At 52.3% G+C, this 22,814-nt stretch overlaps 9 protein-coding genes across 9 annotated transcripts; 5 read left to right on the top strand and 4 right to left on the bottom strand.

The window, feature by feature from the left end:
• Nucleotides 1–564: 564 nt before the first annotated feature.
• Nucleotides 565–2,561, bottom strand: COCSADRAFT_93073 (uncharacterized protein; the record flags this gene model as incomplete). Its single annotated transcript, XM_007703133.1, has 2 exons — nt 565–1,722; nt 1,770–2,561. The coding sequence occupies 2 exons, from the start codon at nt 2,559–2,561 to the stop codon at nt 565–567; spliced, it is 1,950 nt and encodes a 649-aa protein (XP_007701323.1).
• Nucleotides 2,562–3,312: 751 nt separating this feature from the next.
• Nucleotides 3,313–7,716, bottom strand: COCSADRAFT_182346 (glycosyltransferase family 2 protein). The gene is made up of 4 exons (XM_007703134.1): nt 4,665–7,716; nt 4,117–4,607; nt 3,735–4,064; nt 3,313–3,680 (listed from the first exon to the last, which is right to left on the bottom strand). Exons 1-4 carry the CDS (start codon nt 7,391–7,393, stop codon nt 3,589–3,591), a joined length of 3,642 nt encoding a protein of 1,213 aa, XP_007701324.1. The 5' UTR covers nt 7,394–7,716; the 3' UTR covers nt 3,313–3,588.
• Nucleotides 7,717–9,281: 1,565 nt separating this feature from the next.
• Nucleotides 9,282–11,712, top strand: COCSADRAFT_337221 (uncharacterized protein). The gene is made up of 2 exons (XM_007703135.1): nt 9,282–11,251; nt 11,306–11,712. The coding sequence occupies exons 1-2, from the start codon at nt 9,457–9,459 to the stop codon at nt 11,578–11,580; spliced, it is 2,070 nt and encodes a 689-aa protein (XP_007701325.1). The 5' UTR covers nt 9,282–9,456; the 3' UTR covers nt 11,581–11,712.
• Nucleotides 11,713–12,518: 806 nt separating this feature from the next.
• Nucleotides 12,519–14,209, top strand: COCSADRAFT_92370 (uncharacterized protein; the record flags this gene model as incomplete). The annotated part of the gene is made up of 2 exons (XM_007703136.1): nt 12,519–12,732; nt 12,789–14,209. 2 exons carry the CDS (start codon nt 12,519–12,521, stop codon nt 14,207–14,209), a joined length of 1,635 nt encoding a protein of 544 aa, XP_007701326.1.
• A 392-nt stretch (nt 14,210–14,601) lies between these two features.
• Nucleotides 14,602–15,135, bottom strand: COCSADRAFT_93026 (uncharacterized protein; the record flags this gene model as incomplete). Its single annotated transcript, XM_007703137.1, has 2 exons — nt 14,602–14,790; nt 14,890–15,135. 2 exons carry the CDS (start codon nt 15,133–15,135, stop codon nt 14,602–14,604), a joined length of 435 nt encoding a protein of 144 aa, XP_007701327.1.
• A 238-nt stretch (nt 15,136–15,373) lies between these two features.
• On the top strand, nt 15,374–16,352 carry COCSADRAFT_37941 (uncharacterized protein). The gene is made up of 3 exons (XM_007702844.1): nt 15,374–15,513; nt 15,603–15,722; nt 15,793–16,352. The coding sequence occupies exons 1-3, from the start codon at nt 15,511–15,513 to the stop codon at nt 15,988–15,990; spliced, it is 321 nt and encodes a 106-aa protein (XP_007701034.1). The 5' UTR covers nt 15,374–15,510; the 3' UTR covers nt 15,991–16,352.
• A 539-nt stretch (nt 16,353–16,891) lies between these two features.
• Nucleotides 16,892–19,009, top strand: COCSADRAFT_359247 (uncharacterized protein; the record flags this gene model as incomplete). Its single annotated transcript, XM_007703138.1, has 4 exons — nt 16,892–16,940; nt 16,988–17,261; nt 17,311–18,327; nt 18,388–19,009. The coding sequence occupies 4 exons, from the start codon at nt 16,892–16,894 to the stop codon at nt 19,007–19,009; spliced, it is 1,962 nt and encodes a 653-aa protein (XP_007701328.1).
• A 330-nt stretch (nt 19,010–19,339) lies between these two features.
• Nucleotides 19,340–20,809, bottom strand: COCSADRAFT_27521 (uncharacterized protein; the record flags this gene model as incomplete). The annotated part of the gene is made up of 4 exons (XM_007702754.1): nt 19,340–19,987; nt 20,069–20,543; nt 20,604–20,718; nt 20,779–20,809. 4 exons carry the CDS (start codon nt 20,807–20,809, stop codon nt 19,340–19,342), a joined length of 1,269 nt encoding a protein of 422 aa, XP_007700944.1.
• Nucleotides 20,810–21,851: 1,042 nt separating this feature from the next.
• COCSADRAFT_93275 (uncharacterized protein) lies at nt 21,852–22,562 on the top strand (the record flags this gene model as incomplete). Its single annotated transcript, XM_007703139.1, has 4 exons — nt 21,852–21,921; nt 21,972–22,086; nt 22,204–22,397; nt 22,462–22,562. Coding segments are annotated over 4 exons (480 nt in total), but the record flags the coding sequence as incomplete, so codon positions are not given.
• Nucleotides 22,563–22,814: the final 252 nt, after the last annotated feature.

Below are 22,814 nucleotides of genomic sequence, written 5' to 3' on the forward strand. Positions count from 1 at the left end.
ACATCGGAGACAGCACAGCACGTCCCCCACCTTTTTGGATGCGACATGTGTATGAGCATAGAATGAGAAGCTTAAAAAAACGGCCGATGTGTTCAAAGAGGACAGAAAAGTAAGAAAAGAAGTCTAAATGTGATTTCACATGCCCCTAAATGCCCATTATGGTATCATCCACCCCTATGTTTTTCTCCCAAGTGCCATTTGCCTTTGCATATAACTCGAATGGACAAAAATCCGAGAAAGAAAAGAAAGATTGAGAGAAAAAAAGGAGAAACAGCATTAAACGGGTTGCGAAGGGAGGGAAAGGAAGAGGAAGAGAGAAAAAAAGACAGCAACAAAGGGGTAGAGGATCCTCCTCCTTCTTCCTTGGTGATTTGCCACCTTCAGCAACAAAAAAAAGCCAAGGAGATTCCCCCGCTCAGAAAGAATAGTAGGTATCAAACCACTACAAACACTGTAGCCGACGGGGGAAAAAGAAAGAAAGGAAAAGAAACCTATAGCATTTTCATAAATCCCCCCCGTCATATACCAAAGTTTCTTCCACATTTTTCATCTACAAAGTCACCGTCAAACAACAACGTGACTCAAATCGACATTTCGTCGTTGGCGCGCCACATCTCCGCCATGAACCTTGCCACAGGTCAGACTCAGCACATCGTCATGTGCCCAATCGGTAGCGATGTCGTCCCAGATTTCGTGATCAAGGCTATTACGCCTGGCGGATCCATCAGGCCAGCCCGCACGCTCGAGCTCGATGATGCCGCCGAAGCGCTTCTCGCCGTTGGCAATGAAGAGGGATTGGCCGTCGGGGGTAAAAGCTGCGCCGCCGACGGGACCGAAAAAGTCAAAGACCTGCTTCGACTCCCACGTTTGCGCGTTGATGATGTTGATGTAGTCGTCTGCTTCGGCGGCGACGAGCACGCGGGGGCCAGAGCCCAGGGGCGAAAAGTGCAGAGAGCGTGGGACAGCGAGTTCGCTTTTCATGACGGTGAGGGGCTCGCGCCAGTAGCGTGCGTCCCAGACAACAATGGTGGAGTCCTGGGCGGCCGTTGCAACGTGGACGCCATCGTCTGCCCAGGCACATGCAAATGCGTCGTCTGCATGTGTGTTTAGTGTTTCAAATGCTTCGCCTGTCTCGGCGTTGGTGATGAGAGTTTCCTGGAAATCCCCCACAACGACTCGCAGCCGTCCGTTGGGCGAAGTTGCTGAACAGTTGACAGCTGCCGAGTAGACAAATGTGTTGGTAAACGTGTTCGTGGCGCAGTCCAGAATGCGGAGGTGATGGTCATTGGAACACAGGACAGCCTGCGGAGAGTAGGTCCGCCGTGAATCAAAGAGATGCATGTGGTTGACTATGCGCGATTTGGTGTCTGTTACAAAATCTGTGGTGCGGCCAAATGTGCATGGTGATCCGTAGGTAGATGAGAGGTCCGTGATTGCATACTCACCCTCGAAGGCGCCAGCAATCAGGACGTTGTCTCGAGAAGCAATGGTGGTCACCGAGCCATCAAGAGCTATGCGCTTGCTAAGGTTTACGACGGCATCGGCAGGGGCCCCTTGGGCGTCTGTACGGTAGACGCAGTGGCCATAGGCATAGTAGATGTCGTTGCGGGATGTGGCTGTCAGGACGTTCCGCAACTGGAAATGAGGAACAAAGACGCGGGGGGTGGTGTTGATTCTGGTGAAGTTGAAGAAGACATCTGTGTTTGGGGTAGGAGCTATGCTCTAAAATGTGTTAGGTAAAACCACGAAGCACAAAGGAGCTCTGGTACCTTTCGGACTTGCTTCAAGCCAGGCGACAGCTTCTCACTCTCAAATTCAAATCGCGACTCACGTACGGCCGAGCGCGTGGTCTTGCGCACCTCCCAGTCGATGCCTTGGTAGTCGTAGTGGTCGCATTTGAGGTCGTCTCGGGTGACTGTATTTGGAACGTGGATGAGGTCGAGTCCGGGAACGATGGCCTTGTCCGGGTTGAAGTAGTGGTGGAAGTAGGAGGTGATGGGGCAGAATGCGCCCTTGTCCTGGATGCTCAGATATGGTTCGTTGAGCGTGGGCGGTGGCTCAAGTGCAGGGTCGCCACTGGACACATGACTCATGTAGAGCGGTGGCGCGGGAATGTGGGTGGTGGAGGTGTTGTGAGGTGTGCTGGATATATCGAATATCTCAAAGGGATGGTATGCGATGTAGGCAGGGTGGACCTGGGATAGGAATGTTTGCATGTGCACCTCGGCCGCGGCATCGTCCTGGCCCTGCTCTTCGTCCGACCCGAGGGCGCCGTGTGGTGGGGGCATATCTTCCATGAACTGCTGGTAGTCTGCTAGCGATATCCCTCCGCCATAACCATCGTCGTCGTCGTCGTTGTCGTTGTCGTTGTCGTCGGCATGGTCAGCATGACTGGTGGGCGGGCTGTTGTCGGACAGTGTCGCCAGGGTCACTGCAGCGGCCAGGGCATCGGGCGAGTGAGGACAGTCGCCAGGGGCTGGGTGGATATGGGGCGGCGTTGTGGCATCTGTCGTGATGAAGTGTGGCGCGGTCCAGTCATGGTGGGCTTGCGTGCTGGCCATCGACGCCCGCTGTCGGCCGTATTGCCGGTGTCGCGGGGCCGCCGAGGCAGTGAGGGAAGGCGACTGAGGGCTGCGATGGGCGTGGTCCAGCTGGTGCAGTCGTCCTCAACAAGCGTTTGGGCGCAATGTGGGTATCCTGATCTGTAGAGACAGTGTCCAAGGGTATGGGGAAGAAGGAGAGAGACGACCAGGCCTTCGCATACAGGCCGAGGGCTCGGCAACGTCAATCAGCCACGACGAAAGACAGCGAGCCTAGCGCGTGGGGTCGCTGTGGCTGCCACCATGCACTGCTGTCTGTCATACATATCCCATTATCGTCCCGTCCCTCTGCCTTCACTCTACACATGGCCCCCCATGGGCAAAAGTGGTCGCCGACGTGCCCCACATATCGTAGCACAACTCACATGGCACTGCCAACACGACAACAACGAGAATGCAGTGTCTACTCGTCGTTGCACAATCACACAGGCACTTGGTCTTGTCAGGCCTCTTTTGGGATGCAGGCAGCACACTACCCTGCGTCAGTCTAGTCCCTTGGGGCCAGGAAGGTGACGCCACCACTGGCTGCCAGACAGTTGCACTGCAAACCCCTCGAACCAATCTGTCCGAAGGCGTGTGAGTGGACAAGAGCGTTGCCAGACTACGACAGAAAAGCCGCCACAAGGCGTCTGACGGCACCATCCAAACGGCCCTCACCGTGCACAAGGCTGAAACGCAACACTGCACATTCCTACACAAGATCTCATATGATATGACATTACATTCATTCCAGGCAGCCTCTCCGCCGCCATGTACAGTATTACTAATATGCGTAGCGTCTACATAGATGACGGCACAATGCAAAGTGGGAATCTCCGAAAAAATACAACATGCCCCTTGACAATCATACATATAACCCGCGTAAACAAGAACAACCCCCTGCACAATGCAGTAGCCAACGTGGTACAAAAATAATGCACTTTTCCCTTGCTCCTCCTATCGGCTACACAGCGCCTCCCTTGTCTGCTACATGACACTACACAATCAATCAATTATCATAGTACTGGTCATATCCCTGTCGCTGTTGGTGCTGTGGCCATCCGCCAGCCGATGTCGCCGCTGGTGTCTTCAGTCTCCGCTCTGTAGGGGTCCACCGTTAGTGACAACATCACCTCAACGACAAGTCTATCTTACCTGCTTCAAAATCCCGCCACCTGCGCATTGTGATCTTGCTACTGTCAAATTCACCCTCGTACTCCAATCCTGCCTTTTTCGTTGTTTCCCCAGCCGTCTTTCGAGTATCGCCCCAACTGAAGTCGTCAAACTTCCAGAAGGCGTACGTCGGTAGGACAAAGTTCCAAACGGGCAGCGATAGCAGATAGACAAACATCCATGCAACATACGACCACCGATGTGCTGTGATAATAATGAGAACCGCAGGTAGACCGAGAATAAGCGCAAGAAGAACCAGAGGAATCACAGGCGCTTCCGTGTGCTGTATAGCGGCTTTGATAGAAATGGCAACTAGACGCCGTCAGCAAAGCATGCCATTGAACAAAAAGGTGCCAAAACTTACTGAGGTAGAATGTAAAGGCAATGGCGGCGGGTAGGACCAGGGTTCCCATCAGCTCGATGAAGACAACAAACTGCATGCTGAAGCAGAAGGTACCACACAAATCTCGTACCAGTACCAACTCCATCAGGTTGTGGACAGTACTATTGATCCATCGTCTACGTTGCGACAGTAAAACTTTGAACTCGTCTGGCACCGTGGTTTTGCATACAGCTTGAGGCACAAACACCTGCTTTCGCTTGGGGAATGTCTTGAGCATCAGTGTCGACAGATAACGGTCCTCACCCAATAGCAGTAGATTCTTCTTGTGCAGCGTATCCACCACATTCTCAGAGTAGTGTTCGACAACGTCAGGATTGGCCAGAATGGGAACCCAATAGTTTTGACCGCCCTTGGGAGCCTTGATGCGGTACATGCAGAAACATCCGGGAAGACAAGTGACACCACCAAAGACCGATTCGAACGACTTGGCCAGGTGGTGAGAGATGAAATACCTATCACGGTCAGCAGGGTATTCTCTAAACATTCGAGAAAAAAAGATCGACACTTACTCAAAGACCTGAATCATAGAAACCCACGAGTCCCGCTTGTTGGCAATCTTGGTCTCACCGCAGAGTCCCATAATGTCCGGGTCCTTTACCATGGCCGAAATCATGTGCGTCAAACTGTCAGGGAATACCTTGGTGTCGGCGTCTACCATGAGTACTATCTCGTAGAAATCGGGAGAGATGCCAGTGATTTTCCAAATACCGTTGAACATTTCAAACTCGAGTTCCGTCATGCGCTCGTCAAACATGACCTTTTGCAGGAATGACATGAGAATAATTTGACTGTCGCGCTTGCCACGGTTACCAGGTTTGGAGTTCTTGGCCTCGTCGGGAGTGCCACACTTGACAACCAGCATCATAGGAACACGCTGCTGCTTTCCAACAGGGATACGGGTTGTCTCGCCATAGTCGTAGAAACCAGAGTAGATCTTAGCCATGTTGTGTCGCTTCGAACCGCTAGCAACCGCGACATATGAATAGGCCTGGACCTCATGCGGCAAGACTGCGTGGTCCTTCATCATGCCAAGGCAGACTTCGGGTGTCGTCATGTCTTCTCCGTGTCCCTTGATCATACCGTCGCAAATAACGAGAATCAACTTGTGGCTGTTGGGATAGTCGGTAGTGGCAATTGAGTCAAGTGTAGTTCGCAGACCTTCGGGGCCCTCAGAGTATGCAGTAACCAAGCAGATTGTGTGAGCTAGGGGGTATCCAAAAGGCTGCCACTCTGGAGGAGGCTGGGGTACAACAGCTTCGTGTGTGAATCCCGAGGGTCCTGAGCCTTCAGTGCTAGAGAACTGGTTCGTTTCGGTGCTGTTAGAGAAATACATATCAGACTCAGGCTCCTGCGACGCTTGTGTGCTGTGTCTACCGTCAACGCCTAGTGTACCATGGCTGGCATTAAGTTGTTTGTACATGGGACCGCTGGATCCAAGCAGGCGAGAAGCGGTGCTTTGACTTGTCATTGTTGTTGGCGGGGCGCGGGTCTTGGTGTTCTTGTCAACAGAGTACGGGCTAGTGAACCTTGATGTGGCTGGCAAGAAACTACCGCGTTTGGCCGTACGGTCGGAGCCAGAAACTGATTCGAGGAGTTTTGGCGGGGGGCGGTAAATGTCATCGCTCCATTCTTCAATCTGCTGCTTTCGCTTCTTGGAGTCGACTGGGCCCAGAGATGTTTTGGTGGCACCAAACTTCTTACTGATGAACCATTGGAATATCAAAGCGAGGATGAACTTGGCCAAGACAACGGCCAAAATGAAAACGAGCGAAACGTAGAGGACAACCTTGGAGGCGATGCAACCAATACTCTCCGTGTCAATAGAGCCGACCTTGATGATTTCAGTAAAGCATCGCGCAACCTGCTTCTCGTAGCTGGACGAGAAAGCACGCGTGACATCTGCACCACGAACGGCCGGGTTTTGGCGGATTTCATCGAAAATGGGTGGGATCTCAACCGCGGTTCGGTTGAAGAAATCGAGCAAATTTAGATCTAGCACATCACCGCCCCATACCATGAGGTTCCTCGAGGAGTTGCGAATGTCATCCCAGGTGAAAAAGACATCTCCAGCATCCCGCAGACTGTAGAAAGCCCTACGAGCCGGGTCCGAAGTATGGCACATGTAGCCATTGTACTCCAAAAATGTTGTGTTGGGCTTGGAAGAGCCGTCCTGGTTGAACAGCCGGCAGGGGAAGTACCAGGCCAAGTCTCCGTTGTCGTCTGTAGGGATACCAGAGTTGGGCTTTTCCTTGATAAGCCCCTTGCAGGCGCCGTTGACGTTTTGGAATAGGAAGCTGGCATCTTGGCCACCATGCTTCTCGGGAAGGTCGAAGAGAACGTTTGCGTTTTCGGGGATACCACGAGCGCGGGGATGTTTGGACTGAGCAAGATCATAGGCTTCACCATGGATTATGAGGTATCCATTACCAACCTCGTTAGTCCTGAGGCGGACACTACCTCCGGCGGGACAAACGGTCTCGGTAAAACCAAAAGTCAAGTATCCGACAAATGTGCAAATCATCAAGATGATGCTGACAAGACCAACCTTTTCTCGCCAAGCACGCTGCTGTGCTCTTTGCGGCTTTCCAAAACACTTGAGAACAGCATTGGGGCACCAAAAGGTGATGATTGCGCAATAGACATTCCACAGACTAGGTGGCCGCAGCTTGTCCTGCTCCTTCTGGCGCTGTTTCTGGCGAGCCTCCATAGTCTTGCTCCGCGCCAGTTTTCGCTGCACCTGTGGCTCAGCATTGTCGTCGAGCGGGGCGTCCTTGTCGTTGTAGCCGCCGCTAGAGGCGTTTCGCATGTGGGGTGGCTTCAGGTCGGTGCTGTCTGAGCTTACGGTTTCGGCCTCGAGACTGTCTTCCATGATGGGGTCATTGCCAGTTGTCGAGGGGTGAACGTCCATGCGTTGCGCATGCTTGCGATAGTGGTAGTTGGGGTGACTCGGATCCATTCGCTGGCGCTCGGGTCTGATCAGGCTGCGCTTCCTGCCCAATGCTGGGCCTGGAGCGTGATGCTGGCCCCGCATGATGGGGTCGCGCTCCATGGGAACTGGGGCTTCTGGGGTTGGCATCGGGCGTGAGTGGGCGCTGGCATGGCTTTTGCTGTGTGTGCGGTCGTGAGAGCGGGAGCTCTCGACGTCCGACGTCCTCCTGCGGCGGGATTGTGAGCTTCGATGTGAGTGCCGTCGCTCCCGCCGGGGAGACGTAGGCTCTGGCCGCTGGGGCATGGACATGATGCAGGAAGGCGCGGACCCAGGTGTCGTTACACAGTGCGACTGCGGGGGGCGCCTGTTGGGCGTAGGAAGAATAGGCGCAGCGGGTGTATGAGGCTACCAGCAGCAGTGTTTGCGGTGCTGTGTCGGAGTGCAGGGGTGGCGGCGGTGGATGGGAAGAAGAGCGGGCGTGGTAGATTGGGCGGTGCAGCAAAGGGCAGCCGGCCAATTGAGGCAGCAACGAGCGTGTCGGCCACGGGGAGAGAGGTGAGGCAGAGGAAGCGAGCGAACGATAGGCGAATAAACACAGCGAGAGACGGTCAAGCAGACGAACGAGCGAAAGGCCGCTGTACCCTGGTAGCGGTGTTGCGAGGTCAACAGCACCCTTGATAGATGGGGCTATGGGGCGACGAGGAGCGCTCCCCCCTGTCAGTGGCTCGATGGCCCTCGCCCATGCGCGAATCGCATGGCGGCCATGAGTTATTTTCAGCCCTGTGCTTGTCCCGTCCCCCCAGCTACGGCGGACTATTCTGTACATATTAACACAGTCGGTTGCTCCAGACGCCCAGCCGGTGCTTGCTGACGACCGCCGCTCCCCTGCCCAGGCAAGCCGCCGTCTCGTGGCGCCGTTGGTCGAGTAGCAGCCAGTAGCCAGGCACGGACGACCATGGCTGGCTGGCTGCATGTCTGCTCAACCACCTCGTCCCGCTCCCCTGCCGCACATTAAGGAGCGCCGCCCTCCTCGACCCTGCGTGTTCCAAACAGCTCGACAACGACGTTCTTTTTTTCTCTCTTCTTCTTCTTTCTGTTTTGTATGCATCGTCACCATGCCGCGGAGTGGGCGGAACAGGTGGCTACCGCGGGGTTGGCCTATTTGACCGAGACTGACATGGGAAGAGGCCAGCACAAGCCTCTATGATGACATTTTAGGTGCTGACAGCAACCTCCCCATCCGTCCACTCTCCGCAGTATTGGTATCCACGCGTTGCAACTACTTAGTTACTAGCACCCAGCCGTGGCGTTGACTTCGTGCTCAGCCGTTCAGTATTATTAGCTAGCTGCAGACGAGGCAAAGGGGAGGGGCTGACAGTCTTTTACTCATACTGGGATATTATTCGTATACGTATCTTCTCAACACATGCTCCTCTCATACACACACGCAGCATTGTAGTATTGGCAGTCATATTTTCGGCGACACTCTCACTTCCTCGGCAGCATAACAGTGCCAGCATGCACACCACCACCTCTTCTGATGCTGCTTTCGGACGCGTCCATGCACACTGCCCTGGCTGAAGAGGTCACGTTTCTCTGCATTCGCTGAGTAGCGCATGGGCGAGTCGAGCGCCTAACCCCCTATCGGATCAAACATCCACGCCGATAGTGGTTACGTCTCAAGGTCACACACACCACCTCGCTTGCCCAGCCAGCCGTGCTCTGCCGCCCAGCTGCTTGTCCATACTTATGTAAAGTGCCGCCTAGCACACTCTTCCGCAATGCGTGGGGCTTCTTAAGACATCAATTGCCACCCCGTCCGGCCTTATCAAGTTTTTTTTTGTGCACAAAAAAAACGGCCTGCACTTCGCCTGCCGAAACACGCTGCCACTAACCGTCGTATCTGCACGCCATCTTGCAACCCCGTGTCAGGGTCTCAGAGTGTCAAGAAGCGTGAATAATTAACTGGACCCTTGAAATTCCGCCTGCGAGCCCACGGGTGAATCTAACCGCCCCCGGGCCCGTCTCGAAGATCCTTCTCCCCAGGGTTCTGCATTCTGTGCCGCCGCACGTCGTTGCCTCCCAATTTCGTCTGCATACATATGCATACAAATGTATGTACACATGCTACCACGCCGCATTTACAGCACTGACAAACACCCGTAACAAAGTCTGGCTCACATCCACCGACACTCTCTTGTTGCGTGCGCTGCGCGCGCTGGCTGCCTGGTCGCCAGTAAGTACCTTGGGGCGCCGCTTGAGGAAACCACTTTAGAGCCCCACCGCTACAGCGAGTCAGTGCATCCAAGTGGCCATAACACATTATCTTGAAAGATCTGAGGAAGGGGGGTAAGTGGAGCAATTTCAGAGCCATGGCCGAACCCGTCTCGACACCGCCATCCAGGCCGCTGCCATCTCTCCCCCTCGACGAAGAACCCTACGCCGCCCACCAGCCAGACTTGAATCCACCACCTACTAGTTCCTCGTATCGCAAACCCGCTCCACACAGCTCCTCACGTAATCCCTCTATTCCTTCTTTCAGTATTGACCAGCGCCATGATCCAATAACTGCCGGGCGTGATTCAAGGCAGTCCGGCTCTTCCGTGACCCAAAGCTCAGACGGCCATTCTAGAACCCCGTCTAGGGAATCACCAGACATACCCGAAAACGGGCGTTCTGCAGACGCGGTTCCACCGACGCAAAGTATCCCCTTCAGACCGTTGCATATAAGCAACAGCTTCTACTCTACCCGCTTTTCCCACGTCGCCGAGATGGACGCTGCAAACGCTCAGGACGAGCTGGAGCTTGCATACACCACCACGGAGCAACACCAACCTAGAGACATTCCCAAGCATCCCACTCCGCCTCCGCGCACACATTCTCCCCGTGAAACTACGCAATCTCCGGCCTCTGGCTCCCAGAATTCTTCAAATGGCTACAGTATTCGACATAACCGTGGACACAGTTATGGCCAAGAAGGGCCTTTGCAGGTTCCGCGCTCCACAGTCCCCAGACCGAGTTCTGCATACACTCTAGGTTCAGAACTCAATGTACGAGGCCGTACAGATTCACCCCGCCTGTCCGTGGCCGGCATGCCGTCACCCCACGGATCGCCCAACTCTTACGCCCGCCAAGTCTCAACCTCACGCCGATCACCAGATGTCCGACCGGAATCTTCCTACCTTGACTTGACCAATCTCCCATACAACCAGCAGGTTGCACCCGTAGCAAATTTCGGCAAAACCGGACTGCGAGGTGTCGTGGGAGAGAATGCTTCGCTGCTCGACGAGAAAAAGACGCTAGATATGTACAGGGCAAACGTCAAGAAGACGCAAGACAGCTCAGTCCAGTACGAGTTTGCACTGTTCATGGTACAGGTCGCACACGAGGTCATGGCAAACGAAGGCATGAACAATACCCATGGCATGTCGTCGGTGGAATTGTTGAAAGAAGCGCGCCAGATTCTCCAGAAACTAGCCGACCGCAGTTACCCGTTTGCACAATACTATCTCGCAGATGGATACGCATCAGGCCTGTTCAACAAAGATAAGCCCGATCACGATCGAGCCTTTCCATTGTTCATCGCTGCCAGTAAGCACGGTCATGCCGAGTCTGCGTTCCGTGCCGCGCTCTGCTATGAGTTTGGATGGGGTTGTCGCAAAGACTACGCCAAAGCTGTTCAGTTTTACCGCGCTGCAGCGTCTAAAAACCATCCTGGAGCTGCGACCCGGCTTGGAAAGGCGTGTTTGACTGGCGATATGGGTCTTCAGAACAAGTACCGGGAGGGCGTCAAGTGGCTTAAGCGAGCCTCCGAATCAGCTGACTTCCAGTACAACGTCGCACCCTACGAACTAGGTCTATTGCACGAGACAGGCTATGGAGACGACATTTTCAAGGACGAAGTCTACGCAGTGCAATTGTTCACACAGGCTGCAGAGTTGGGCCATCCGTTGGCTGCACTGAAGCTTGGCGAAGCCTACGAACACGGCTTGTTAAGATGCCCCAAGGATGCTGCACTTTCTGTTCACTACTACAACTGCGCTGCCCAGGCCGACATTCCCGAGGCCATGATGAACCTCTGCGCCTGGTACATGGTTGGTGCTGAACCCGTCCTGGAAAAAGACGAAAACGAGGCATACGAATGGGCCAAGAAGGCTGCTGAGCATGGTAAGTGTGCAATCTGTCGCCTCACGTCCACAATTTGTTGACTAACAATACCAGGTCTCCCAAAAGCCGAGTATGCGTGTGGCTACTTCACAGAAATGGGCATCGGCTGCCGTCGAGACCCTCTAGAAGCCAACGTATGGTACGTCAAGGCTGCAGACTCAGGAGACGAAAGGGCAAAGCAGCGCCTCGCAATCATTCAAGCTGCAGCATCGGGACAACCGAATCCTTTGGCTTCAACACCAGCAAACGTTCCCGACAAAAACGCCAAGCTGCGAAAAGAAAAAGTTGGAAAAGACAAAGAAAAGGATGAGAATTGTGTGGTAATGTGAGGAGGCATCGAGTGCCTCGACGATGTGTCCGCCGCTGCTGTGCTATACCCGGCTTGCATTTGTTTACTTGGGACTGCATACATTGAGGTGTTATATTCTTACGACGAGGGACATGGTTGGTTGTTTTGGATAGGGGGCTGTGGATCTATGGAGTTTGGTGTATGTGTGTTGCCTACATGCGTTTGGATCTGAGCGTCAAAGTACCCCGCCAGCCTTGGCAGGAACCTGTGCAGTATTGTCTAGTCGCAGCATTCTACTAGGAGTATGTGCATGCTAAAGAGATATCCAGGGCAGGATATAATAGATTATCGTTTGTTCAGCGCGGGTGCTACCGGCTTTGTCTCCGCACGTGGTGTCACGTCTCGTGATGACGCCCCAAAAGTGCCGATTGGCCAATGGCTCTCAACTTACGTAGTGTTGAACAGCAACAGCATCGGCCGTCTTTCGGCATGCATGCCACGGCGTTATCAACGCTCGCATTCCCGTACTACGCATGGGGCATTGTCCACGTTTCGAGGATAGCCCATGAGATATCCAGGCCTGGGAGATGGACACGCCAGCAAAGGGCGTGAAGCTTGCATGATAAGATTGATAGTAGAAGCTTGGCGTGCGGCTTCTGTGGACTCGCTTCGTGTCGCTTCCCCAGCCCGTAGCTAGCCGCTACCGAAAGCATAGCTGAACGGCTCCACTTCTCCACAGGCACGCGTCGGACTACATACGTAGGGCGCGCGATATGACCAACTAGTATGTATCTGACTCCCGGTAGAACGAGCTTTAAACGTTACATAGTCCCATGACACTTGGTCTTTACTTTTACACTCACTTGCCTCGATATCAAAACAAATCTAAGAAGCCAAGTGGGCCAAGATAAACATCTACATTACTGCATACTACCAACCAAACACTACAGTCGGACAATCAAAAGCACCGTGCACGCAATGTCACCTCATTCTGCAGTCGAGGTATCCGCCACCTCGGACACATCCGCAATTATTATTCCGAACCCTTTGAGTGCGCCCATACAGAGCAATGAGATGCCCACAAGGAGAAAGAAGACTACTGCAGCACAATGGGGTGTAGCAGCACCGTCCGATACATCGAACTTTCGACTTAAATCGCACGAACACAAGCCCAAAGCAAAGTCATGGAATAGTAAGTTTTATGGACCAGGTAGCAACTTGCACGCATCATGACTTACTTGACCTCAGGTGTTTTAACTAATGAGGCCCTTATTCGAAAAGGCAACTCGCTAAAAGAAGCCGCCAAGTTTCTCAGTACACCAGGTCTCATATCTCTCGGAGGAGGACTACCCTCTAGCGAGTACTTTCCCTTTGAGGAGCTATCAGTCAAGGTGCCCAAGGTCGGGCATTTCTCCGAGCCCGAAACCAAAGAGTCTGGAGTGACGCTTACTGCGGGCAAACACGACCTTGCCGAGAACAAGTCCGTTTTCGACATTGCTACTGCATTCAACTATGGCCAGGGCTCAGGCTCAGCACAGCTTCTGCGCTACATGACTGAGCACACAGAACTGGTGCATGATCCACCATATGAAGACTGGAGGTGCACAATGACAGTTGGAAGCACGTCTGCCACCGACATGTTGCTTAGAATGCTCACAAGACCTGGCGACATGGTTCTCTCTGAGGAGTACACATTTTCGGCTTTTGTCGAAACCGCTAGGCCAATGGGTGTGCGCGTATGTGGTGTGCCGATTGACAGTGAAGGTCTCTTACCCACAGACATGGACCGCATACTCTCAAACTGGGACCAGGCCGCTCGAGGATCCCGCAAACCACGTCTCCTCTACACAGTGCCTACAGGACAGAACCCAACTGGTGCAACATCGAGCGGCGAGCGACGCCGAGAACTATACAAAGTCTGCCAAAAGCATGACATCCACATCATAGAAGACGAACCCTACTACTTTCTCCAAATGCAACCCTACACGGGACCCAACGCACCTGACGTCCCACCCCCTTCTTCCCATGCCGAATTTATCAAATCCCTCGTCCCCAGCTACCTCTCCATGGACACAGACGGCCGCGTAGTCCGCATGGACTCCTTCTCCAAAGTAATCGCCCCAGGCTCGCGCGTAGGCTGGATCACCGCGCCCGCGCAAATCATCGAGCGCTACGCCAAATACGCCGACGTCTCGACACAGAACCCGTCTGGCATCTCGCAACTCGTGCTCTTCAAGCTGCTCGACGAGCACTGGGGCCACGCCGGCTACCTCGACTGGCTCATCCACATCCGCATGCAGTACACCAAGCGCCGCGACACCATTCTCGCCGCGTGCGCAAAGCACCTGCCGCAAGAGGTTATGCAGTGGAAGCCCCCCATGGCGGGAATGTTTCACTGGATGAAGGTGGATTTCACAAAGCATCCTGCGTATCCCGAGAAGAGTATCGAGGCTATTGAGGAGAGCATCTTCATGCGCGTTATTGATCATGGCACGCTGGTTATGCGGGGCAGCTGGTTCTATGCTGATGCCGACGAGGAGCATGATACTTTGTTTTTCAGGGCGACGTATGCGATGGCGCCTAGTGATAAGATTGATGAGGGGATTAGGAGGTTGGGGGAGGCGGTTAGAGAGGAGTTTGAGTTGGGAGAGTATGCCAAGGAGAAGTAGATAGACAGAGAGAGAGGAATTGAAAGTCTAGATTATTCGGAGGGAAAGGGTTGTTGAGTGCTTTGCTGGTGGGCATAGCATAGATGAAGAGTTTCTTCAACATTTGATTAGAACCGTTCGACTTGACCAGTCTACGAATGTGTCAAACCGAAATCCCTGGGGATTTTTTTGGTACTCTTACATATTTAAATGATCCATACACGGAACCTTGCTTCTTTCTTTCTTTTATATGCGAACAAGACCCCTTATCCATGCATTCCTAACGCCCTGTTCAAGCTCCATTCATTTTCCCTCTCAAAAAGAAGAAGAAGAGGCCCACCCCTTCATCAACCACTCCGTGCAATCTTTGTGTTCGCTTCCCCTTCGCCTACAAGTACCCCCCCTTCTCCCCCTTAGTTAATAAAGTTGACACAGAAAAAGTGCAACAATAGACTCCCCAGCACAAAATCCGCAAACGCACGCTCATGCGAGATGCTCGCAAAATGTTCCTTGTTCTCCGAGTTTGTCTGGAGGCGCAGCGAGGCCGTGAGCACGAATTGGCCAACTGTTGCGCTGAAGCCGGATAGAAAGGCATTGAATGGCTAGATTTTATGTCTCGTCAGCTCTTTTCTTCTCTCTTCCCTTTGTCTTTCTATGTGTGTACTACTGTGTGTGGAAGAGAGGGGAGGGGGTATACGTACAAAGTTTCCAACAACGACTACGTATGCGAATTGCAGGACGCCGACTACGACGAGGAAGGCGAGGAAAATGTCGAGGAGCTTTGTTCGCTGCGGTGTCTTGGTCACGTATTTATCCCATATTCCCTGTGTGATTGCCGCGGCGCTCGTGTTGTTTGTCGTACTTGGCTTGCTGGGGCGCGAGGATGCTGCTTGTGTGGGTGCGGATGGCGTGTCTACGGTGCCGGGTGTGCGTTGCTTTGGCGCCATAGTCTATATTCTATGTTGTTGTTTTATAAGCGAGAGGGAAAGGGGGAGACACAGCGTGCCTATCGTGTGCAATTGGGCGTGTATGGGTTGCGGTGATGGAGGTAGTGGTTGGTAGTACACAGTAAGCTTGAGGCCAGATGTTCGTGGTTGGCCCGAGCTGAGGGCGGGATTACGACGAGGGCAATGGCCTTGTTCCATTCGCGCCGGGCTTCGGTGTGCTCGGATGTCCGCTTTTCCCCGCAAAAACATCCATTGTACTTATACTTAAGCGTCGCTGCGTTCCTTGAAGCTTTCATCGCAAAATTCACTGATTGCATTATCCCGATTTCGTTTCGTTGGAATATCCGTACCGGTTCTTGTTCATACAAAGCAATCATGGTGAGCAGATGTTCTGGCGATTCCTTTGGCTTCGTCATGCACGAGTCAGGTCCTTTGAGAGAGGAACAAATGCTGATAGGAAGATGTAGAGCTCTCTCGGAAACATTGCTCTGGTCCTCGGTGCCCTTACCGCTGGAGGTGGTATTACCGGATACGTGAGGACTGGATCTGTACCTTCAATCGCAGCTGGTTGCACCGTCGGCTTACTGGTACGCCCTCTTGCTCTTGCTAATCATATAACCTCTTCTTTTGAACCAAGCATCTAAATATTCATAATAGTACATTCTCGGTGGCCTTCGTGTTAACAGCCGCGCTGCATACGGTGTTGAGCTCGCTCTTCTCGCCTCCGTCGTCTTGGCTGGTAGCTCTATCCCGCGCGCAATCAAATCTGGAAAGCCGCTACCTATTGGATTGAGTATTCTGGCGACTTTTGGCCTCTGGACTTTTGGAAATGCCTTTATGAGTAAGCGCGCTTGATCCGGGAAAGTCAGTCTGGAAGTTTGATGGATTTCGTGATATTCGATGGAATTTCTTATTCTATATGCAAATCCCACAGGCCGCAACAGTAAATGGAATTGCAAATGTATTGCTTCAGCAATGTTTCCTCCCTCTGGTCACTCCGCACTGATATAGTCTACTTACGCTCAAGTTTCAGATTCGGATATGATTTGGTTCTCTCGATCTCGTGAAGGTGCTGCAGAGTTGTTAACGCTCTGATAGGCTCCCCACCATCGGTGCAAGCCAGGGGGTTCGGGTTATATGGAAGAATGAGAGATCCACCACACCAACGTTCAGCCACTATTACTATGGAAACTCCCCACCTACTGAGTATCACAGCCCCGCCTCGCGTGTCAACTGCCGTGTCTCTTTTATGACCTTGAAAGGCTTAGCGCAGCTCATTAACACCACATGGACGAATACCGAGTATCGCAAATATGATTCCGGATCAAACTGAGGTTTGGGCTCATCAAAATTGATAGCTTCCAGCCTGCGCTATGCAGCTTTATACTATCAAATACCAATCGCTGCCAACGAATCGATATATTCTGTCACAATACTCAGGCTGAAACCTGTCGAGCATGCCCAAACACCCCAGATCAACCAGTCTTGTGAGACTAGGTTGTCGCAGATCACAGATCCGAGGCTATAGATTGGTCGGTCGAAGGTCCACCGCGGACATCTTTAACATTTTCATTTATAATATACAAAAAGAAGGATGGCATGTTGTGGACGGATGATGTGGAAGTGTGGTATCATGTGGCTCTTTGTTGTTGCCACCATCATCACTATCGATCACATAAAAGGCTGAAAAACACCCTGTTAACCGTGATTGTTGACGCTTAGTAAACAACTTTCTATCTGCAGCAAACCACCCAGTATGCGTTACGCCCAGATAATTGGAAGCGCTACTGTATTTCTTGGGTACAGTGAGTATCGTAAGCTTCCGAAACTGGAATTTTCTAACGCTGAAAAGCCCTTGCTCAAGAAGGTGAGGCACAATCTACTGTTGTTTATGATGCAGAAACGAAAATTAGCTACTCTTCATACACGGAGCCGGCGACAGGAATGACCTTTGGCGTTGCGCTCCCCAAGGAAGTGACGGACCCATACGATGCCATCATCAGGATTACTGCTCCAGTCACCAATCAATGGGTGGGCTTCTCATGGGGAGGAAACATGGTCTGGAACCCGCTGAGCGTTGCTTGGCCAAGCGGCCAGTCTGGAGTGGTATCAGCTCGCTTCGCCTTGTGAGTCTCTATCTACAGGTTGTAAAAGGCCCTTTCTAATACGGTATAGTGGTATCGGTCTGCCCCTTGGGTACGACGGAGCCGAACACACGTACCTCAAAGGGACCAGAACAAATACTACCCACTGGACTGTCAATGCTCTCTGCAAGGGGTGCACTGGATGGCAAAACAGCGAAGATGCTCGCCATTTCTTGAATGGTACCGGCACAACGGAGTTCGCTTGGGCGTACGGTACTTCTGCGGTCGAAGATGCAGCTCGGAACAATTCGGCCTTTAATGTCCATCAAGCCTGGGGCAAATGGATCCACAATCTCGATGCTGCGCGGATCAATGATTTCGATTCTCTAGTTCGGGCTAATCTGTTGACGGGGCCCATAGCTAGTCCTTCCGCTGACTTGACGACAGTTGTGACAAGCATTGTACCATCAGCAACTGCAAGGCCAGCAGCAACTGCTGTCATCCCCGCTTCCTGCTCTGGTGCAGGGAATCCTACATTCCAAGGCAACTTGGCAGCAGGATGGAAAGCTACCAAGATTGCTGGGGGAATGACTAGCCCTCGAAGCATTCAGTTTGACAATGCGGGTAACATGCTCGTTGTGCAGTCTGGCAAGGGCATATCCTATCACAAGATGGGAGCGGATGGCTGTGTCACTTCGACAAAGATGCTGATATCCCAGAACAACCTCAACCACGGTATAGCCTTGAGCCACGATGGCAAGACGCTGTATGCAAGCTCTATGACCCAGGTCTATGCCTGGCCATACGATGCCACGGCCGGTACCCTCGGGACCCGGACCACTGTCATCACAGGCATGTACAATGGCGGCTCGCATCTTACACGCACTCTTGCCATTGCGCCCCAGAATTCGAGCCTGTTGGTTGTATCTCATGGTTCCAATTCTAATATCGATCAGCCTACATCAGACCCAAAGACAGGACGTGCCATAATCAAGGTCTTCAATCTGGCAAGTGTCCCCAGTGGAGGATACAACTACGTCAGTGGTGGTTACAATGCCGGTTACGGGCAGCGCAACGAAGTCGGCATCTGCTTCGACAGCAACAACATGTAAGTCTTTTTTCTGGAAAACAATACAACATTGGGGTTTCAAACTCATCTCAAACCCAGGCTCTGGGGTGTAGAAAACAGCGGCGACGACTTCAAACGCAACGGCAAAGACATCCACAACGACAACCCCGGCGAAAAAGTCCACTACATGGGGGACGTCTCGGTCCCCAACAACGCCTGGTACGGCTACCCGTCCTGCTTCACCGTCTGGAAACCCAGCGACTTCACCGACAAATCCTTCAAAGTCGGCGACTGGTTCACCCAAACCCCTACGAGCAGCCTCAACGACGATACCTGCGTCGCCAAAGCCACCGCCCCCAAATTAACTCTGCAACCCCACTCCGCCCCCATCGACTGCAAGTTCGATGCTAATAGTACGACAATGTATATCACCTACCACGGCAGCTGGAACCGCCAGCCCGTCACGGGATTCAAGCTCGTGGCTGTGAAGTTCAAGCGTGCGGCTGATGGGAGTTATACGCCTGTAGAGCCGCTGACTAGTACTACGGCGGCTCAGGACGTGTTTTTTAATCCCGCGGTTGAGAGGTGTCAGGGGAATGGGCCGGGGTATAGCTCGGGTTGCTTTCGGCCGGCCGGGTTGGCGTGGGATAAGGTTGGGAGGTTGTATATGACGTCTGATACGTCGAGTAATGGGGAGGTGTGGATCCTGGGGCAGTCGTAGTAGGGTTTTTTTTCGTAAGGAGTACAACTCGAGTTTGGTGATGGATGCTGGAGTGTGCAAGCAGTGGTTGCCGAGGGTCTTGTCCTTTTGGTTGCAAGAGTGAGGTATGGAGTTTCGTAGCATGCTGTTTGAATTTGGAATCAATTCGCCACCTACCAAGGCAGTGTACCTCGTATCCATTCATCTCTCTTTTCTTCTCTCTCTTCCTTTTTCTGTTATCATTGTTGCTATTTTGGGAATTGGAAAGCCGTGTCACCAAAGCAACTGCTTATATCCCATGACGCGACTTTAGTACCAACATCAAACACAAATCTTCGACGACAACGAACGCTACGACACCACCTTCTGATACACATGCCCCGTCCTCCGAATCTCATCCTCAGCATCCTTGCCCCTCCCCTCCGCCTCCAGCTTCCTCACCAGCGGCAACACCTCCCTGCCAAACCTCTCAATATCCTCCTCATAATGCAAATGCGCCGTGAGCACTAAATCCACGCCCAGACTCTTAAGCAGCAAAATACGGTCCGTAATCTGCTCCTTTGTGCCAATAAGCTTCGTCTTGAACCCATCGTTATACTGCACCAAGTCCTCGAGCGAGCTATTCGCCCACATACCCTTTTTATTCGCCGTGCTCGCACCAGCCTGCTGGACAGCACCACGAAAAGCTTCTACGGCCTCGACGTCGGCCTTGCCCTGGATTTCCTTCAGGACGCGGATAGCTTCTTCTTCGGTGTCGCGGATGATGACGAAGCCGTTGACGCCGAAGCGGACTTTGTCTTCGCGACCGAACTTTCGGGCTCGAGCCTTGACGTCGGCGATTTGCTCGCGGAAGCCGTCGAGGTCGTTTCCGTTCATGAAGTACCAGTCGCTTACCTCTGCGCCGTTGTGGCGCGCGTCGTCGCTGTTGCCGCCTTGGAAGATTTCGGGGTGCGGCTTTTGGAGCGGTTTGGGAGCGAGTTTGTAGTCATGGAATTGGTACTGTAGGGGAAAGTTAGTATATGGAAAGAAGGAGTTGTGCAGTTGAGAGGTTAAAATCAGCCGAACACGGGGGAAACATACAAAGTCACCGGCAAATGAAAAGCCCTTGTCGTCGGCGGTCCAGATGCCTTTCAAGGCGCGGATGAACTCGTTGGTGCGTCTGTAGCGCTCAGCGTGTTCGAGCCACCACTGTCCGACGGCAGTAAATTCGCTCTTGTTCCAGCCTGAAACCATGTTTACAGCAATACGGCCGTTACTGTAGTTATCAATACTCGCAATCTGCTTTGCTGCAATGGTGGGATTCCATACGCCAGGGAGTATAGCAGCAATCAGTTTGAGGCGTTCAGTACTGTGCAATAGGGCCTGAGAAAAGGAAACACTCTCGTGCTGATTATCGGCTCCGTACGATGCCGTGAAGCGGACTTGAGTGAGCGCATACTCGAATCCATATTCCTCAGCCGTCCTGGCGTACCGCACGTTTGATGCGAGGTCCCAACTTGTTTTTTGAGCTATTTTGGAGACTACGAGACCACCGGAAACGTTGGGAACCCAGTATCTATAGTTTCCCAAGGTTAGGGTATGCGATTATTTTCAATTTCGGCGGGAGGCTGCTCACGCGAATAGTACACGATCTGGATCCTGGTTGATGTCCAATTGTTGTATGGGCGTGAAGCTGTCTTCTGTTCCATTGGCACGTCCGTTGGTACCATTTGTACTGCTACTTTCTACTTCTACAAAGGCATGGTCAGTCGTGTATTTTCTTTTTGATTATCATATCCCGTCCATGTTACCTGTCCGTTGTCTCTTGCGTGACGGCGACATGTCTGTCTTGTGGAAATGATTAATTATCAAGAACGGATTTGATAATCAGATTGTATTTCGAAAGGTCTTATAACGAAATGTCCTACTATCCTGACGCTGAATAAATCATCGTCGACCAAATGTGCGTATTATAAGCGTAGATTGCGTGATATGTAAGCATACGTGAGGTCTGCGGGGTTGACGGGGGATCAGACCAGGTAGGTGAACTATAATCCAGGTCCATAGATAGCCTTCTCTCCACCGACGATCTTGCCCTAATTTAGTCCGTCTTGACTCTAGGATCCTAGTATCTCCTATGATAGCCTATTCTACGGCCGCGGCTTCTTTGGTTGGATGTCAACGACCTGAAATCTAGAAGGAATGAGACAATCTGGAAAGTCGAAGGCGTGATTGTCGTGGATAGTAGTGCCGAACAAGGTACACGCCATGCTATAGTGTAATGACTTGGATGATATAGTGCATTTCGACAAAACGTAGGACTATGAAAACTCGAATGGGATGCAAAACCTTACCCAGCGTCACAAGTAAGGCCGAATCACGCCATCCATTCTCCAACAGTCGCGATGAATACATACGGGTAGCAAGTGCCCAGCATGCAGAGACTAATGCCACATCAATTGATGCTCGATTCGGTTCAGTACAAAAGGCGATCGATTGGATCCAGGAGATTATGTGAATCCTCTCATGCACAGAGACAATCATGGCTAACTCTTCGGCAACTGACCTGAAAAGCTCTGGAAATACTGATATCGAAAGACAGGTTACCTACGAGGCACCTGTTATACCAGCTCCCGCTCCGAAGACGTTGGGTTCTGGAGTAAGTGATGCTAACCACAAGACACACGATTTTGCTAAGATTTGAAGACAGCACTTCCAATCGGGGTGTTTGCGACGACTCTGACGGCATTGTCATTCAGTTTAATGGAATGGCGAGGAGTTACCACGAACAACATTTTTGTAGCCAATTTCTTCTTCGCGGCCGCCTTTGGCAAGTAACTGGCATATATTGCGTTTGTAAGACGTGGCTAATACCAAGATAGGCCTGGTGGTTACTGCGCAGTGGGAGCTCTCTGTGGGCAATGGCTTCGCATATACAGTGTTTAGTGCCTTTGGTATGTTGGATCACTCGGCTGCTAGAGAATGTTGGCTGACTCGCGGCAAGGTCTGTTCTACGCCGGTTATGGTGCGATCCTGACTCCATCCTTTGGAATTGTGGCGGCATATGGAGATAACGTAAAAGAACTCAACAACGCTCTCGGGTTCTTCATGATCAGTCAGTTTCTCAAGATGACCAAGAAGCGACAGCGCCGCTAACAAGAGTGTAGTGTGGTAAGAGATAAATGTACAAAATGCATATGGGATATACACTGACCTCGTACCTACGAATCTACTAGGACAGTTTTCGCCTTGGTATTCTTGGTGGCATCATTGCCGACAAACTTGGTATACATAATCATCTTCTTTACCGTGGAGCTGGGGTTCCTATTGATCGCTGCATCCTATTTCGCTGTAGCAGATGGACATGCCGGTGCCTCAATTGCTCTCAAGAAGGGTGGTGGGGCTTTCTGCTTTTTGTCCGGATTAGCCGGTAAGCATCTATTGTCGGTAAGTCGTATATGAGATGTAAACTGACTTTGTACACCATTTTATAGGATGGTACCTGGAGTTCGCCCTGTTGCTAAAAGACTCGATTATTGAGCTACCACTTGGAGACACTTCAAGGTTCTTCGCGAAGAGCAGGAAGACGGAGTAAGTGGCACGCAGCACTACCCCCACGTTGGAGTGACATGAGGGACGTTGGAGATGTGCAGCTTGTGGAGAGACTGTGATAGCATGTGGGAAAGCCGGATTGAGGATGATGCGATTGAGGGGTTAGATGGCGAATGCGGTTCGGGGTCGGTGGTGGGTTTGATTATTGGGGTCACAGCCTACATTTAGGTTAGCACAAATACAAGGATGTAGGTGTTTGTCGCTGCGAAGATCGGCGTCTGAATGCCGTGCCCGC

The sequence above is a fragment of the Bipolaris sorokiniana genome, assembly GCF_000338995.1.
Source record: "Bipolaris sorokiniana ND90Pr unplaced genomic scaffold COCSAscaffold_9, whole genome shotgun sequence".
Lineage (NCBI taxonomy): Eukaryota > Fungi > Ascomycota > Dothideomycetes > Pleosporales > Pleosporaceae > Bipolaris > Bipolaris sorokiniana.

Excerpts from the sequence above, each read along its gene's own strand:
- COCSADRAFT_182346 (XM_007703134.1), bottom strand. The coding sequence starts at position 7,393 with ATGTCCATGCCCCAGCGGCCAGAGCCTACGTCTCCCCGGCGGGAGCGA. Across the intron at positions 4,608-4,664 it reads TCTATGATTCAGGTCTTTGA|GTATTTCATCTCTCACCACC; the intron begins GTAAGTGTCGAT and ends TGACCGTGATAG. Across the intron at positions 3,681-3,734 it reads GTGGCGGGATTTTGAAGCAG|AGCGGAGACTGAAGACACCA; the intron begins GTAAGATAGACT and ends GGACCCCTACAG.
- COCSADRAFT_337221 (XM_007703135.1), top strand. The coding sequence starts at position 9,457 with ATGGCCGAACCCGTCTCGACACCGCCATCCAGGCCGCTGCCATCTCTC. Across the intron at positions 11,252-11,305 it reads CAAGAAGGCTGCTGAGCATG|GTCTCCCAAAAGCCGAGTAT; the intron begins GTAAGTGTGCAA and ends TAACAATACCAG.
- COCSADRAFT_37941 (XM_007702844.1), top strand. Across the intron at positions 15,723-15,792 it reads GTTGCACCGTCGGCTTACTG|TACATTCTCGGTGGCCTTCG; the intron begins GTACGCCCTCTT and ends TATTCATAATAG.